Raw genomic sequence first — 18967 nt, forward strand, 5'->3', positions numbered from 1 at the left:
TGCCACAGTAAACATATGTGTGCATGTGTCCTCATAACAGAATGATTTATACTCCTTTGGATGTATATCCGGTAATGGGAATGCTGAGTCAAATGGTTCTATTTCTAGATCCTTGAGGAATCACCACACTGTCTTCCACAATGGTTGAACTAATTTACACTCCCACCAGCAGTGTAAAAGTGTTCCTATTTCTCCACATCCTCTCCAGCATTTGTCTCCTGATTTTTTAATGATCGCCATTCTAACGGGGCTGAGATGGCATCTCAATGTGGTTTTGATCTGCATTTCCCTAAGGACCGGTGATAATGAGCTTTCTTTCATATGTTTGTCAGCTGCATAAATGTCTTCTTTTGAAAAGTGTCTGTTCATATCCTTTTCCTGCTTTTTGATGGGGCTGTTTGATTTTTTCATGTAAATTTGTTTTAGTTCTTTATAGATTCTGTATATTATCCCTTCTTCAGGTGGGTAGATTGCAAAATTTTTTTTTCCATTCTGAAAGTGCTTAGGAGAAAATTCATTGAACAAGGCTATCTAATTTCAACATACATAAATTCATTATTTTAAATATTTAAGTGTTATAGCTTGTCTTGTCTGGGATGATCTGGTTTTAATACACATAAGAATTCAAAAAGGAACCAAGTATAGAGGATGCCTCTTCATTTTCTATTAGTTTTTCAATTTTCTACTTTCATATCTAGGGAGGTATGGCCTACCATGAAGATGCTTGTACAAGAGATAAATAATGGCCAAAGAATGGTTTGTGTTGAGATTCAAATTTTTATAATCCCCACATATGTCCTGTCTGGAAACCTAAAATTCTCATCTTGATGAGTTTCTGTCCTTTGTAGGGACATGGACGAACCTGGAGAACATCATTCTCAGCAAACTGACACAAGAACAGAAAATGAAATACCGCATGTTCTCACTCATAGGCGGGGTGCTGAACAATGAGAACACATGGACACAGGGAGGGGAGCGCTACACACTGGGGTCTGTTGGGGGGAATAGAGGAGGGACAGCGGGGGGTGGGGAGTTGGGGAGAGATAGCATGGCGAGAAATGCCAGATATAGGTGAAGGGGAGGAAGGCAGCAAATCACACTGCCACGTGTGTACCTATGCAACTATCTTGCATGTTCTTCACATGTACCGCAAAACCTAAAATGTAATAAAAAAATTCTCTACTTGAGTCTTAGATTTGCTTATCTACTCAAGAGTGGCTGATTCTTTCCTCCCTTTTCATTACAGTTAAAAATGAAATTCTCCATTATGGAGATAGAAGGCAAACACTTTAAAACTGCTCATACCAAAGATTATTCACTTGTACAGCTGTTGTGTTTCTTTATTGCTTTCTGTGAAAAACAGTGGGTTTACTCCACATTCGCTCCTGTCAGTCATTTCCTCCCATCAAGAGATGTCAGTTCTCATAGGTAATTGACCCTTTTTGGTGCACAGCAATTTTTTGTTTTAGTCCTCCCAAGTAGCATTTTTCTCTCTCACTTATAACAATTTGAGTGTAACCCAAAAACAGAATCAGTGAGTGGATGTGCCTAAAAACAAAATTAGTGACTTTTTTTAAAGTCTCCATCTTCTTCTCTTCTACCATTCACCAAGATATAAAAACTCTTCTTTCACATCGATTTGGGTCAGCTTTGAGAACACAGGTATTTACAGTTTTTATCAAGTTACTAATACAGTAAATAAATGTGATGCTGAAAAAGAATGTTTGGTTGCTTGACATTGGAGAAAAATGCATAAAACATGCTGAAAATCATGCTGAAAATGCGGCAATTGAAACCTTAAGGTTTGATGTGTACTGCTGACATACTGCTTTCAGAAAAGGAGGTTAAATTATAAGAGTTCACTGGTATAGAAAACTCTCCAGTGGTGTTACTCTGAAGGGAAAGAGAACATGGATTTCTACGCAAGTAAGGAAAGGAGCAACACAATAAAGAGTGAAACTTACGTTTTTATGGAGGGAAATGTTACACTTCAGATATATCACACATATCAAAGAATCAGCATCTCAGTTGAAAGGAAAAAAAACCAGCTTGTTTAATTGATGAATTTAAATAACTGGTGTAGGTGAAGGTCTAGATTTTGAGATAATTTTCATGTGAATTTGTTACTTAGAAAACATAATTTTCCTCTGATGTGAACCTATTTTTCAAACTTTCTTAATGACAGTTTTATATTTGATAGAATCATCCTTTGTTGTTCTTTCTTCATGTGTTTGTATATGTATGTTTGTGTATATATATATATATATATATTTGAAAATCACCTGATTTTTAGCCTTCAACTTTTGAAATTGGGGAAACAACTTGACGAAATTAACCTACTAATGAGTGAGACATCTGTTTGAAAGATACTATCTGTGCTAACCTCTTAGTCCCAAAACCCATTGAATTTGTATCACGCGTATGATATGTGTTTATAGATGAGCCCATGGCATTTTTTTTCTAAGAGTAAATTATTTTATAGACAATTTCACTTTCCTATCCAATTCCATGCTATGTGAAGTCTGAATTCTGGAATCACGCACAGAGCACTTGCTCAAATGTTCACCAAATTTAACAACAAAATGCACATAAAGGACACAATGATTTTACTTGGCTCATCCCTTCCCTCATTTCCTAAATCCATTTTGATCTTTGCTTGGCCTGTACTCTGTAATTTATAATTATTTCTCCTTGGAAATTTTGTATTTTCCATTACAAGGTGACTATTTTTTTTCCCGTCCTTGTACATCTCCTCTTAAATTCTCATTCCAAGAAGTTCAGATAGGAATTTACAGTTCTGATTTGTTTAAACATTAAAGGTTAAGTGGAAACCCCTTTGCTACTGTATACTATTATTATGTGAATGGCCTTTGGTACTATCATTAGAAACTTAAAACAAACAAGGCTATGACTGCATCCTGAGACACGTAGCTCTCAAGAAATGAAAAGCATGAATCTGTTTTCCACAGAGTCTGTTTTCTTAGTATTTTACCAGGTTACTCAGATACACGAGCCATTGTTATACAGTTTTGCTTTATTCTTAAAAGGAGATACTGACATTTTTGGTCTGTTTGAATTTTTATTGCTGTGAGCAATAGCATTAAAGCCAAACTTCTGTTAATGTCTTGATATTTTTCTCTTGGCGCTGGCGAATACTGTGTGGCCCATGCTTCTCAAAGCATTCTATGCCAAGTGTGGTGGTGTTTTTATAAACACTGTTAAAAGAAGTGACCATAGTTATAGAGGATTCTAATGCCTTAAATATCCTTAAAGAGAGTGATTTTAAACAGCATGTATTACATACAGGTTGGAGAAGTAAAGGGTTTCCAGGATCTGTGGTGACTTTAAAATCTCTTATTGATCATAAAGTACATAGCACTATGAGTTTAGGACTGACCTACCTGTCCTCTGAAATATGCACAAGTGATGAGATTCTACTGTAAATTTGTCTGCTTCCTCTGACCTCTGCTGAGAGAAAATTTTGATACTCCATTCCGAACTCGAGAACATGAAAGCCCAGTTGCTCTTGGCTGCTGAATGTTTTGCTTTTAAGCCAGCTTCACCTTTTATGGATATTTTCTTGAATCTTCTTTCATAGTCCTGTAATTATAGTTGATGTTGCCAAGGAATCCTTGCAGCCACATCCAACCACGTGTTGCCTGGAAATAAGCCAATTTGACTAGTCAGGGAGCAGTTCCCTGACTCAGCCAGTCTCACTTTTTACAAGGTAAAGCTACCCTCCTTCAACTAAAGGTAGCTTGCCTTCTGAAATAAAGTGGGACCCAGTTACATGTAACTTGATATTATTTTATTAGGATAAAACATCCTCACTATAAAGAAGAAATTCTTTCTGAGACATTTGAATCAAATGTAGGAAATAACTTTCTTTCTTCTAATACAAGGATGCTTGAAATTTGCATAAATAAAAACTAATGGAAATGATTAATTTTATATCTTAGTTCTTCATTTTAAGTTCGCATAACTTCAATGGTTATAGATCCCAAGCAAAACAATAATTGAACCCATTCTCATACATGCTTAACTGTGCTTTTAGCTGGTAATGTTGAAAATTAGGACAAAATAGGGAAGCAGTATTTAAAATATATATTCAATGGCTTATTGAAAATTAAAATCAATAGCTTGACAAGGAGTCAGTATTTTGGGTTTAGAGAGAAAAATCCCCAAATTATTCATATCCTTGTAGAATTAGGAAAGTAAAAAGAATCTGCTCTAGGAATGACTCGGGAGGAAAGACAGCAGCAGTCGCCAAGTTGGGGGAAAAATTAAATCTATAAAAAGTACATTATAAATAATTACAAGCTTAAAAAATAAGTAGCTGGCTGAATATTTTAACATGCTCCTTGGACTTTTTTTGTGCATTCTTCTATAACCATTTTCAATGTTAAAATATCCTTTAAAAAATCAATGCAAGGTGTTTGGTCTAGGGACTATTCTTTTTTATTACACAATAGGGAGCCAACTGGCATTTGGTCATTTAAGCTAGTCATCATGTTCATTCCAGAATAACAATTTGCTTAATTTCATTGTTCCTAAGCAGACCCTGGAATTAACTTACTTTATGAATCATTTGAAATATATTGTAGTTTGCTGTTTATTGATTCATAATAATAAGTTTACGTTTTCTTATTTTTTTTCTTTCTATGGTGGATATTTGTGAAGAACTTGGGAATACTTTGAATAGAAAAGGCAAAATAGAAGAATGAGTTACACAGAAAGTACATGTTTTCAACTAGTCAAATATAAATGCTGACAGAATTTTCTATGAATTAGAAGCTTCAGTTAGCATTTGCCCTTTGGTATTCTGAGTGATGACCCCCAACCCCACCAGTGCCTCCTCAATAAATTACAGCTGAGCACAGAACACACATACAGAGAAGACAATGTTTTCCATGGTAGCCAGGCATACAGGTGCATCTCCCTATGACTGGGTGACAGTCCTCATTCTTGGCTGAACACTGACATACCTGGTTACCGTCCTTTCCATATGTGCCTGGTGGACAAACTAAGGGGAAGAGGAAATATAAGCCCAATGAATTAAATTTGTCTGTGTAAATATAGCTCTAAAAGTGAAAGCAGGGAAAAATTTATTAAATAAGACCATTGCCTACGGAAGTGTGCTGCCCTTTGGGATTTAGGTTCCATTACATTTATTTGGGGATTACTTCACTGTTTGATTTTGTTTTGTTCGGTCAATTTGTGACCAACTGTCAAGGGCTGGCTGCAATTTTCTTATCACGGAAAAAAAATCATACGGTAATGTCAGGTAAAATCAACTAAAATAATAGTATAATTCATGAGGGACCACATATATGGATAAAGAATTTTTTTTTCTGTTGCAGCTAGTTTAAACTCTCAAGGTTCTTTCTCTTTGCACATTAGCATGCATTGTATTTGTGTCACCCGTCAGCCACTCTGCTGAGTTCTGGTGTTTTCTTTTTACAGACTGTGCAATGAAAGCTTCCCTCCAATTTTTAAATAACGTCATGACATAAAAAAAGTCTTTCTTGGTATTTTTCAGCTAATAAAAGTAAGTCAAGTAGACATTTTGAGTTTCATGGTTGTGTCTCCATGAGAATTCAAACAAATTCAGTGAAAAAAATCAGCCAAGTTGGTCTGTAGGTCCCACAGACCTGAAATTGTATAATAATCATTAGACCCACCATCTTATTACCTTGGCCTTTTAGCATCAGGAGTACATGAAAGAATTAACATTATTGTTTTGTTCACTGCATCCACATTTTTGTTTACTGTTCTTGTGTGCCTATGGTGTCCCTTGTATTCCTAGCATCCACTGTCCTTAATACTATTTAATCTTACAGCTTTAAGTAAAAATAACAGCAATGTAGAAATTCCATTAGTTGCTTGCTTAGTATTAAGAACAAAGAGATAGATGAAACATGGGGTGATTAAGACAATGAAAATTCTCAATGTTTTTTCTCCCATTCTTGATTGGGACATGCACAAATCTAAGAGCATTAGGTAGAATCTGACTCAGCATCTGAACAGTTATTTTTATAGTCGGCTGTTGGTCTAGACATCTTTTTATCTAAGAGTCACCAATTGTTCAAATATTTTTCAATAAAGTATTCATTGTGAACTTGCCAGATACACCGAAAGGTGCACCATGTGGCTTTACTCTCTGGAAAGCTGGGTTGATAAGTGGCTAACAAGAGAACTGACTATGGTGTTTTAGATGTAGCTGAGAGTGGATGCACGTGATGTTTTTACTCCCTCTATCTCATTGTCATTAAACACATGAGAGCATCATCTACATTTCACTGTGTCTTGATGAAAGGAACTACCTCATGGGAGGTTTCTAACCTGAAAAGCCAGTAAACAAACAAATAAAAAAAGTAGAAATATGTTTCATTAGAGGCTCCTGAATCCTTAGAGAACAAGAGCTGAAGTTAAGACCAGTTCTTCCCATCATTGGGAAGATCTGTTTTTGCCACAGGATACATGAGCATAAAGCTTGGTCTTCCCATAGCAAATATGCCCACAAAACACTGTACCCTGAGGAGATTAATAATACTGAAAAGTGAAAGTGGCTGTGCTGAACACAATAGGGTTTGTGTAACTAATGCTAGTATTCCAATGTATTTAGCTATTCCCCAACTATTGAGGTATGGAACCCAGTGGTATAGGGCTTTGAAGGAAGGGATGATTTGGTTGGTGTTCTTTAAGAGAGAGAGCTGTCATGCAAATTGCGCTGGTCTGAAAGTATCCAGTGAAAGTAGTGTTGTCCAGAGGAAATGGTAGGATCTTTGGGCCCAACTCTGCCCTTGACCTGATCTCTGGTATTAAAGTTATTTGAGCTCTAAGATCTTCAGCCTTCTTCTCTATAAAATGAGATTAATGGAATCTATCTCACAGATTTTTGTGAGGAGTAATACAGTTGAAATAGTAACATATAGCAATCTCGTAGTGCCTAAACAAAATTTATTTCCGTTCTATCCAAACCCTTATATTTAAAATCAGAATCAACTGTTCAACAAGGTGCTGTATATAAACAAACAACATAGAAGACTTCAGCAAAATTATTGAGAAAAATTGTTTAAAATTTAAAGATCATCTTGACATATATCTGTTATTGATGGAAAATTATGTCTTAAAAACATTGAAATCACTTGACGTAAACCTTCAGAAACACATACAAATAAAATTTATCAATATTCACATTAATTTCCAATGTCTAGGGCTTTATGGAACTATTCACACATGTTAATCACTTTTCCATACTAAAAGGAGCCCTGGGACACCTTTAGCTTTGAGTATTCAAACACAGAGAGGAACCAGCTCATGCCTGTAATCCCAGCACTTTGTGAGGCTGAGGTGGGTAGATCAGGAAGTCAGGAGTTGGAGACCAGCCTGACCAACATGGTGAAACCCCATCTCCACTAAAAATACAAAAATTAGCTGGGTATGGTGGCACGCACCTGTAGTCCCAGCTACTCAGGAAGCTGAGGTGGAAGAATCACTTGAACCCAGGAGTCGGAGGTTGCAGTGAGCTGAGACCATGCCATTGCACTCCAGCCTGGGTGACAGAGTGAGATTCCCTCTCAAATAGAAAAAAAGAAATACAGAGAAATCAAAATTGTAGAATATAGGAATAATATACTCCTGAGCAACTGACCTCTTAGTGCTCTTATAGTCAGTTCTCAAGTGGATTTTCAAACCTTATTGAAGGAATTTACAGTTTGTTTAGCAAGACAGTAAAATGAAAATCAAAATAAAGAAATAAAAGCAAGAAAAAACATTCTGAATGTTACCTCAAAATAATTTTTGATAATATAGTGTTTCTCATATTACATAGTCCTCATGAAAATTGTCCATCAATTATTATCCAACTAAATAATAATGACTTTGAGACTTCAGAGGGTATCAAAGCCTGATAGCTTCATGTTTTCTGCAAGAGATGGTAAGTAACACAAACAATCACTCTTGTTAGTTTATTGTCTTATGCTTCTGGATGGACTGCATTGTAGTGCACAGTTTTGGTCTGTCTTACAAGCCATGCAGAATTCTGAATCTTTTCATTCAGCCAAGAAATATTCTCTGAATACCTACTATGTGCCAGGTTCACAACAGTGAGCAAAACCAGGCATGATTCTGGTACTTTTAAGCTTGTAATAGTGAAGAGAAAGAAACATGATTAAATAATTATTCAAATAAATACCGAATTTAAACAAGTGACAGGGTAAGGGGTGCTGTGAGGAGAATAGTAGCAGGGACCCCAGTTTAGACTGGCATGGGTGGAGGTGTTCAGTTCCAGATATTGTCTCTGAGGAGATCACTATTTCACTGACATCTAAAACACTAGGTAGTATAAAAGTATACACAGAGATAAGGGGAAGAGGAGAAAGAAAGAGTAGAGATAGAAAACAGTTCCAGAGAGAAAATACTGGGTATATATGAGTTACTGATATAATTCTTAAGGATATATTGGCAAAGGTATATGCATGTTAGACAATGATCAACTTACATTGTTATAAACTTCTTTTTGGTCTTCTTAAATTATTTTAAGTTTTTCAACGTTAGAGAAAAAACTTTGTTAATCAAATGACATAATTGTTTCAGCAGGCTCAAATTAAGCAAAACTCTATAGAATACACACCAATTATAGTGATAGTTATTAAAAAGCAGAATGAATTATAATTATAATAATATTTTAGCACATTATCAGATATCCACCTGCAAGAATTCCTGTGTGCAGTGGCAATACTGTTTTTTGTATTTTGTTTTTTATTTCAATAGGTTTTTGGGGAACAGGTGGTGTTTGGTCACATGAATAAGTTCTTCAGTGGTGATTTCTTATAAACGTTTCTGTATCAGTGTCCTATGGCTGCTATAACGATTACCACTAATACGCATTTATAATTTAGTGGCTTTAAACAATATAAATGCATTATCTCACAATACTGAAGATCAGAAATAGAAATCAAGGTATTGCGGAAAACTGTTCCTTCTGGAGGCTTGAGGGGAGAATCGATTTTCTCGCTCTTTTCCAGTGTCTGGAAGCCGCCTACACTGTTGTGACATCTCCCTCCTCAGCTTGTGACATCTCCCTCCATCTTTGAAGCCAGCAGCTTAGATTCTCTCTTCTCTGATCTCCTTATAAACTTTCATGATTACACTGGACCTACTCAACAATCTAGGAAAATCTCCCCAGTTTCTGAAGCTTGACTTGATGGCATCTGCAAAGTCCCTTTTGATAAAATGTAAGGTCAAATATTCATATTCCAGGAATTAGGACATGGGCATCTCGAGGGGCGCCATGATCTCTGTGTTCCCAACTGTTTTAAGTAGCTTCTGATTCATCTGTTAGAGACCATGTTATCATGTAAAGAACTCTACTGTAGTACAACTCTTTATAGAAAGGAATCCAAATATGATATTTCTTAAAACTATGTGACATAAAAATACATGGACAAATTATGACCAATTATTTTAAAAGTTTTATTTAGTTAATGGATCCAAAAGAGAAGTTTTAATACAATGTTACATTGAGAAAGGCTTAAGATTCTTGGGATAAGGTCAGGAGCCAATAAACATTTTGAAAGCAGCTTGAGACTTTCAGAGAAAGATTTGTGAACAAAAAAGAAAGACTTCCCAAAGTAAAACTTGGAGAAATGAAGGACTAACTTTAGATCACAGCAAAAGTCTCTGGAGCAGAAACTGCTTGCCTCCTTTAGTGGTGTATATAACATTACTGCCCTGTTGTTTTTTTTTTTAAGACTTTAAGGCAACCCCACCATCAAGATAACAGCAGGTGCCTTTTGCATGAAGTCTTCTTTAAGCAGTGGCTATTGGGCATATGATATGATAAGCAAACACCAAATCACTTGCACAAATGACCTGGCCAAGAAGTGACAAAAGCAGGAGCAGAACCAGGTTATTTTCAGGAATGAGCTCCAAGCTCTCCCCCACGCTCTCAGGGCTTCTTCTTAGGAAGTGAGAGATACAATACTATATAATCTTGAAGAGATCACAAAGGCAGAGCACAGGCAAAGTTGTGGTTTAAGTTAATGGGTAGGAAAATCAGTCTGAAAAGCTTTACATTAATTTCGTGTTCATCTTGATTATTAATTAGCCACCCAGAAGAACTGGTCAAACCAGTTTGAAGTAATGTAGCTGATACTTCTTCCTAGCTAAAATCATTCTGGGAAACTAAATGACCACAAAACCCCTACTCATAGCGTCTGTATAGATTTAAGGTATTTCTCCATATAACGCTACATTTTATTGTGAATTAATTTGTTAATATACTAAAAAAAGAATAGATAGTGACTATTTTCACTTAGGTAGAACATAAATCATTTTGACTATGAAGATATAACCTAAATATAGGTAAATACCCCCCAAAATTTGGAAGGGGAAAATTTGTTTTGATTTGTTAACTTCGCAGTCATTTCACTAATTTTCATTTAAAAAATTGAGGATCAGCTTTGCTAAGATTCAAGTTGAGACAAAGGCAACTAGTAAAAGAAGTTGGTTTATCTCATAAATACTGCACCTCACCTAGTTACAAACTGCAGGGTAAAGTTTATAATTGAACTTTGTGCTTCTGAGAAATAATTATTTTCTTCAAGGTAACCTCTGAAAGGTAATTATTTTTCTATCAAATTTAAAAACAAATGAGATATTAGCTAGAGACTTAAATAATACATCCTTATTGAATTATCTATGACTTTATCTAATTATTTCCCATGAACAGTATTTCTAGTTGGCAAATTCTTTATGAGATGTCATATAGAAAAGGTATATATAAGAGAATACAATGGATTGACTTTTTGTTAAATTAGGACTGTTTTAGCATTTGACACGGCATGGAATACCACCCTGTAGTCAGACCCTGTTTGGCCTGGCAAGAAGATACATTGTGCAGCCCAAGATCACAGTCCTTCCATTGTGGCAATTACAAACTCTATCACCATATATACCAGCACAGTGTCCCTAACATGCTAAATAAGCCTGCACAGAAAGAGAAGTGTTTTGGTTTGTTAAAAGAACTATCCAACACTCTGCCAATTTTTTTTTTTAAAGCCTATGGCTTTCATGATGGGCAGAGGGGTGTATTCAAGTTTCATTTAATACTTCACTTTTCACAAATTGGGACTGACCTTTTGTGGTTTATGACAGCATTTGTTGCTCAGGTCTTTATCAAAGGCCTGGAACCACGGGGGTGATAGATCAGCTGTCATCCACCCGTTCCTCAGAATGTCTTTGTATTAAACTAATGGTCCAGCAGAGCAGCCAGTCTGACAGGCAGGTTATTTATTTGCAATCTGGTAAAAGAACTGACAACTTCATTGTTTTAATTGTTCATTTTTCATCAGTTGATGCATTAGCTCACCCGGATCTTTATGCCTCAGTCAGAGAACAAATATATGGGAGTCAGGACACCAGAATGACTGGGTCCCTCTTAAGTTCAAGAAGCCGGAGATAGCCCCAGGCTAGCTGTGATTACCAGCAGCCATGTGCATTTGGGGAATTTTTGGTCTTATCTCTGCTCTGCATCTCTTTCCTCTCTTTCAGGAAGACCTATGATGTCAGCTACGGATCTGATTGTTTTTTGAAACAATGTCCCTGGTTCTCACAGACTATTAAAGGAGAAAGACTGGAGTGGGCTGAGCGTCTCCACAGCTCAATGACAGTGGGGGCCTGCCCATCAGTCATAGAATTAGAGGCCCAGAGACCTCACATATCATGATATCATGGAGAATAGACAGCTCAGGCCAGTGTCTCTCAGAATCGCTGGCAAGATTTTTCCTAAAAACGCATGGCCTGGCCTCCCCTGGGTGATTCTAATTCAGTGACTCTTTGGTAGAAATTGTATATGTATACATATATATGTGTCTGTGTGTGTGTGTATGTGTGTGTATACTTCATATATTGGATGACCAGGAAACATAATTTTATATATATACATGTATATATGTATACACACACACACAAAATTATGTTTTGTGACAGTTATGCTTATTAGCCATAAATATAAATGTGTATTTCTGTTAAATATAAATTTAATGTACACATATTTCTGAATCCTAATATTTAACTGTTCGTTGAGAACCACTGATCTAGAGTCTAGACTAACACCCTCAATCTATAGATAAGATAGACTGAATTACTGAATCAAGGACATAGCTAATTAGTAGCAGAGCTAGAACTGGAACTCAGGCATCTGAACCCTCAGGTCAATGCACTTTTTTATTCTCCACATCAGATACAAATCTCCAAAACGACAGAGACACTGGTTCTACCAATGGCTTCTGCACATGCTAATGTATCAAGGAGGTCTCCATTTGCTCTCAAAGCTCATCTCAAAAGTTGGCCTTTAGAGAGCAGAGGACAACTCAACAGTTCAATTACAACCATGGAGAAGGTTCCTGTTAAACTACTGGCACCCAGATTACATTATTATTTTACTGCTTTCCTTCACATTAAAATTGAGAACACTTCTAGGAGGGAGGCAATGTTTTAGTATTCTCAATGCATCTGACACCTCACATAGAACCCAAAACGCAGAATGCTCAGTTAATGTTTGGGGGAGAGAGAAAGGAAGGTAGGAGGAAAGGAAAGGATAGAGACAGTCAGGCAAGCAGGCAAACTGCTCTAGTACAAAATACACATAATTGTAAAAAAGCTTGCCCTATAAAAAGACAGAACATTAGCTCCCTATATGGTGTGTTTATACATTCACTTGCTTATTAAAAAATTATTCAATATTTACTATGGATCACTGTCCTGTGTTTGGCACTGATGGCATAAAATCGAGTAAGGTTAGTGTCTGTGGCTGGGAGTGGCTCAAGCCTGTAATCCCAGCAGTTTGGGAGGCCGAGGTCGTGGATCACCTGAGGTGAGGAGTTCGAGACCAGTCTGGCCAACATGGTGAAACCGTATCTATAATAAAAATACAAAGATTAGCTGGGCATGGTGGTGGGCACCTGTAATCCCAGCTACTTGGGGGGCTGAGGCAGGAGAATTGCTGAAACCCAAGAGGCAGAGGCTGCAGTGAGCCGAGATTGTGTCACTGCACTCCAGCCCCAGCAAGAGAGACTCCGTGTCAAAAAAAAAAAAAAAAATTAGTGTTTGTTTTCAAGTATCCAATAGACTGATTCAGGAAGCTATGTGAAAAATTAACACGAAACAATCTGACGAGTGTTACTAACAGAGACTTACAAAAAGGATGAAAGCATCCTAAATAATAGTCAATCCCATCAGGAGAGAATCAGGGTATCCTTACATGGTAGTATTAGAATTGGGCTAGAAGAGTGAGTAGAAATTCACCAGTCAGAAGAAACAGCAATGAATAAGTAAAATGTTTTATTGAAAGTGATAATTACATTTGCTTTATGGCTACAGGACAGGATTTAGGGACTCGTTTGATGTTGGAGAGTTGTGTGGTTCCTTAAAAGTGACAGGTTTTTAACACCTAGCTGAAGACTTAGTCTTAGGCATCTAGGTAGCCGTAGGAATGTGATAATCAGACTGATGACAATATGCATATTGGATTGGAGGATGGTAGCCCCAGTGGGGCCATTGCCAGCATTCCAGCAATAGATAACATGAAACAGAACCAGAGCTCTGGAAAAAAATGGGGACAGAAGCTGTGCCAAAAAGATGTTTTTGAGGTGTAATGGGAAGTACTGATGACAGATAGTGTAAGAGGCAAAGGAGAGGTCTATCTGTTCCTACATGGTTATTCCATTGTTTGTTGTCATTGTTTACTCTTACAATATGACCTCTCTCTTCCAAAATGGCCTATGATTCTCACATTCTAGTTATTAAGATTAAAAAATATTAAGACATTGACTTTGGAAGGCTTATAGAAAATAGGCACATCTGAATCAGCATGTAGACTTCCTCCTATTTATAAAAACAGGCTTTTTTAGCTTGCCTTTTTAGTAGGAGCACTGGCTAGAGAAGGCACAAGATAGGCTGGGCCTGGTGGCTCACTCCTGTAATCCCAGCACTTTGGGAGGCCAAGGTGGGTGGACCACAAGATCAGGAGTTCGAGACTAGCCCGGCTAACATGGTGAAACCCTGTCTCTACTAAAAATACAAAAATTGGCTGGGCATGGTAGTGGGTACCTGTAATTCCAGCTACTTGGGAGGCTGAGGCAGGAAAATCACTTGAACCAGGGAGGCGGATGTTGCAGTGAGCTGAGATCGCACGACTGCACTCCAGCCTGGACAACAGAATAACACTCTGTCTCAAAAAAAAAAAAAAAAGAGAGAGAGAGAAAAGGCACAAGACAGAACATAGGCACTGCAAGAGATACAGATTGGGGATGCTCTGGGGGCTGAAGGTTGGAAGCAACATGAGCATGTGAGTCAGAAAAGGGCGAAGCTCGTAAGGCAATGGCTCTAGGACAAGTCCTGGAAATAAGCTCTGCCTGGTTCATTCCTTTTATGCTCGCTTTCTGAGTATGCACTCATCTAGAGAACAATCACTAAGGAAATGTTCATAGTGTTTCAGTGCTGAGTCCAAAGTGATAGTGTTCCTTTTTGCAATGGGCACCTTATATACTTCTGTTAGCATGGCATCCCCTAGGGCACTGATGACAGCTGCTGTCTCATTTGTGAAATTTGGTGGTTGCCATCCCTAGATGTGTGGATAGTGCCCATAAATATCTAGCAAAAGTCCCTGCCCATCAGTGCTCCAGACAAAAACTGAACAATGAATCAAAATTTTGAAATATTAAAATTCCAGTATAATGCTAATGGATTATATGAATACCCTGGAAGACATAAACCCATCCAGTAAAACCAAGGGTTAATTTATTCATGCATGTTTTTCCATTTTTTTTTCTTGTATTTTGTCCAGCTGCTAAAAGGTGAAAAATAAGTAGCATGGTTACAATATCTGTGGTTAGGACACTAACCTTTAGCAAATTGTCAGAATGCAGGAACTCAAGGGAGGGAGGGCTAAAAAAGAAATTTGCAGAAATAGAAGGTAAAAATGACCAGATATCAGTTCAACAAATGAATGCCATGGAGACTAGAGGAAAGAAGCACAATTAAAATAGCTGACATTTTCTGAGTATCTACTACGTGTGAGGCATTGTTCTAAACTCTCTGCCTGTATTACTACATTTGATGACCAAAACAACTCCTTGAGGAAACAACTATTATTATTTTCATTTTACAGAGGAAAGTAAGGAAACTAATGTGAAGTCTTTGGTCCAAAGTTTGTACCGTCAGAGTCAGCATTTTTAATCATGATCAGATACTGTGTCCCAGAAATGATTACAAGTACACTAACAGGAGACTATGAACATACCATATTGATTTATGGGCACTTGCAGAAGAATCTATGACCCATGTCCTCACTTCATTTCAAAGAATCAGTATAGTTCAGTGAGAAGAGGTCTGGAAGGACTGCTGAGAGTTATTAATTCTTGCCTGTGTTACCCTAAAAAGTTTACCTCCTCTCTATGGACCATATTGCCTTTTGTAATTTCCATAACTCCATTTAGATTTAAAATTAAAATATTTTTTAAATAAAAATGATCAGTAAAGCACTGCTGATTATAGGAATCCAGTAAAATCTACTCAGTATGTGTTTATAGATTGGTCCTGATATATGTAAAACCATAGTAACTGACAAGTTAGATTAGATCCTATAATTTTATTTTCCTCTATGAAACAATTAGGCATTAAGTTTGAAATGCTATGTCACCAATAATGGCTTTCTTTTAAGATATGTGGAATTTAAAGGACAGGAATTGTACACACAAAAAAAGAACACCCATGTTCAATGCCCCGAGTTAGTGGGTTGGAGCAATCATACTCGATGCAAGAATTCGTCTTTGAAATGGTAATGAAAGTGCTAGCAATATCCACTTAGAACTCAAACAGACGGGGTAATGAGCAATATGGTAATTAGACAAGGAGGGGCCAGGTAGAGGAGGTGCTTACTTAGAAAAGAAGTCCTCCAGTCCAAAATTTCTGAGCATCTGTGATTCTTAATATTCCTTTAAATGTATATGCAAGATAAAGTCTACAGAATATGGGAGGTGAAAGCAGCATAATTAATAGTAACGATCTCTTCATTTCAGAGTTGCTACCAGAGAGACACACTTGCTTTTTCACTATGATCCTGGAATGTCAATTTTGAGTATTCATATAAAAGAAATCCTTAATGAAAAGATTTCTTCATATCATCATGAAGGTTAAGTGAAAGTCAACAAATGATAATTCAGTATTCTAATGAAATTTCTCTACCAGTGACTAGCTCAAATTCTGACCTGAGCAGGTGTGTTTGGCCATTTGAGTATTCTCCTCCCTTTATCACTATGCATAAATAAATGGAAAAAAGTAGAACCGTAAAAGTACCAGTTAACGTTACTTTGCATGAGGTAATGCAATCAATCCACCGGAGAGTAAGTAGATTCTTGTCAGTTCAAATCATAGAACCATGCTTTCAGGTCATGGCTTGTGAAAACATATGCCCTTTCCTTGACACTGGTATTTTAAAGAAAGATACAAAGATTCACACATACGCATCCAATAAACATTCATTCACTCAATTTGCAAATATTAATTCAGTGCTTAATATGCCACAGGTACGAAAGTAATGTGGGAAAAGCTCAAAGTTGACCAGATCTCAGGCGTTTATTTCAGTCACTACTTTATCTGAATTCCTTACGAATAAGAACAAGATGCTTGAGGAGACTGGCCCCTAACTTTGATGAATTGTTCATCTCAACTTCAGCTACTCTAACTGCCGCCTCTTCAAAATACACTCCAATTCATTCAGTAACAAAATATTATAACTCTCAGTGAAGCTTTCTCCCTTCCTAGTGGCAGTTTACTTGGTCTAAAATAAGAGACTGAAGTGAACTATGTACTTCATTTTATCACTCTTTTTACATATTGTCCCAAATAAGCCACATTCTTTCTTAATAATTTGAAAGCATTATCATTTGTGTCCTGGGAATGACTAGAGAAGCTTTTAATATTATTAAGCCTGAATCAAATCAATCCAGTATAACTTGGCCATAGGACTAATGTTTCTTTAACCACACCCCCTTCTTACCAATTATTCACAACTATATTGGTGGCCCTGTTAGAAAATCCTTGCTGTCTCTGATCCGGGGTTCCAGAAACAGGCACTGTTATACATTTTGCTGACAACCCTTGAACCAAGCTGCCAAGTGAAATCTTAGCATACAATCTTAAAATCCAAATGATGATTCATTGTTTGCAAACAGAGAGACAGATTACCATTGTTAACTTGACCTTAGCCTCTAACTCTCAGAAATGCTTAAAGACCTGGGCATCTTAACTGGAGCAAGACGTAAATCAAATTACCTTCAACACCACAAAGCAATGAATGGTTGGCATCTTATAAACTGCAAAGTGCAGTGAGTTTTCCTTGGAAGATGAAGTTGAAACTGATGACAAAAGACCCCATTACTTAATTGAGTTTAATAAAATATGAAGGAACAAACTTTGCCACAAGTTCAAATAGTCTGATGAATAAATAGGGTCATTCTGAGTTTGCTAACCACATAGTTCTTGGGAACAAAGTTTTTCTGATTATGAGTGAAACAACAAAAGGGTAACTATCCAGAAACGTAATATTGTCTCAACTTCCTTGCTGCAACCAAATGAAATTAGTTATTTATGTTTTGTAGTGGGTTTATTTGCAAGATTTAGAGCAAGATAAGAGGGGAGAGAGCAAAAAGGTCGCTAACAGAGAGACAAGGAGGAAGAATTTGGTCTGGAAATGAAGGAGGTAAAGTGAAGTTGATTAGGTGGGGGCTAAGTCCAGGCCAAACACGATCATCAAATAACAGTTTTACAAGTGTGTTACATTTCTTCATATCATGAGTTAGACTGCAATTTCCTTAAATGATGGTTGAACTGAACTGATGCAGTGTGGATCCACAACTGAGGAAAAGGAAGACTTGGAAGTTTCAATGATAGCAGGTCATCATTGCGGTTGATGTAAGATACCAACTACTTTTTCCATTGCGCTTTAGCTAGAAACTAGGGGTAGAAACCAAAATGCATGTATGATTTTTTGAAATGCTTATAAAATCTACTTTTGGGGCTTCTTTTTACTTTTCCAATATTTGATCTAAAGTTTATTAAGTTGTTTATATTTATCACACTCATTTCGTTATATACTCAAAGTTCCTGCTGTAGGCTTTGTCTTGAACTTGTAAGACCATTTGTTATACATAGAAGTCCCTGTATTCTTCTTGTAATTAATCCAGTGTTTGTTGTTATTCTTGTTGTTGAGACAGAGTTTCACTCTTGTTACCCAGGTGGAGTCTCCGCTCACTGCAACCTCCATCTCCCAGGTTCAAGTGATTCTCCTGCCTCAGCCTCCTGAATAGCTGTGGTTAGAAGCATGAGCCACCATGCGTGGCTAATTATATATTTTTAGTACAGACAGGGTTTCTCTGTGTTGGTGAGGCTGGTCTGGATCTCCCGACCTTAGGTGATCCGCCCACCTTGGCCTCCCAAAGTGCTGGGATTACAGGCGTGATAATCCAGCATTTGTAAGCCTCTGTCCAAAATGTGTGCAGCTCATGATGCTGCTGTAGAGTCTTTATTTCCATAGGCATCTATTTAATCATAGCATTCAGATTGGAGGTGCTTCCAATAGACATTCACTCCCACTGGAAATTCTTTAGAAATCACATTATGAAACCATAAAGTTTCCAGCCTTGGAATAAAAATCCAGTTTTTAAAACCAACCTGACTCAAAATTAAATGTTGAAAAAGTTTAATATCGATAAAAGGGCTGGGTACGGTGGCTCACACCTGTAATCCCAGGACTTTGGGAGGCTGAGGCACGTGGATCATTTGATGTCAGGAGTTCGAAACCAGCTTGGCCAACATGGTGAGACCCCCCATCTCTACTAAAAATGCAAAAAATTAGCCAGGCATGGTGGCAGGAGCCTGTACTTCCAGCTACTTGGGGGCT

General features: G+C 37.2%; 1 protein-coding gene across 13 annotated transcripts in view; it reads right to left on the minus strand.

Moving 5' to 3' along the window:
- The window catches only part of LOC103788721 (uncharacterized), a 682665-nt gene that overhangs the window by 22762 nt on the left and 640936 nt on the right, over positions 1 to 18967 (minus strand). For 9 of the 13 annotated variants that reach the window (XR_013528873.1, XR_013528871.1, XR_013528864.1 and 6 more), the window contains 2 exons: positions 14116 to 14233; positions 3402 to 3659 (listed from right to left, as the gene is read on the minus strand). Coding sequence is in view for 1 of the 13 variants with exons in the window: in XM_078354974.1 (XP_078211100.1) it covers positions 3593 to 3659 (67 nt within the window). In the remaining 12 variants the exon portion in view is untranslated. Of the gene's footprint in view, positions 1 to 3401; positions 3660 to 7790; positions 14234 to 18967 lie in introns of all 13 variants that reach the window. The other 4 variants (XR_013528865.1, XR_013528863.1, XM_078354974.1 and 1 more) reach the window with 2 other exon arrangements.

Source organism: Callithrix jacchus, chromosome 17 (assembly GCF_049354715.1).
Source record: "Callithrix jacchus isolate 240 chromosome 17, calJac240_pri, whole genome shotgun sequence".
Taxonomy (NCBI): Eukaryota; Metazoa; Chordata; class Mammalia; order Primates; family Cebidae; genus Callithrix; species Callithrix jacchus.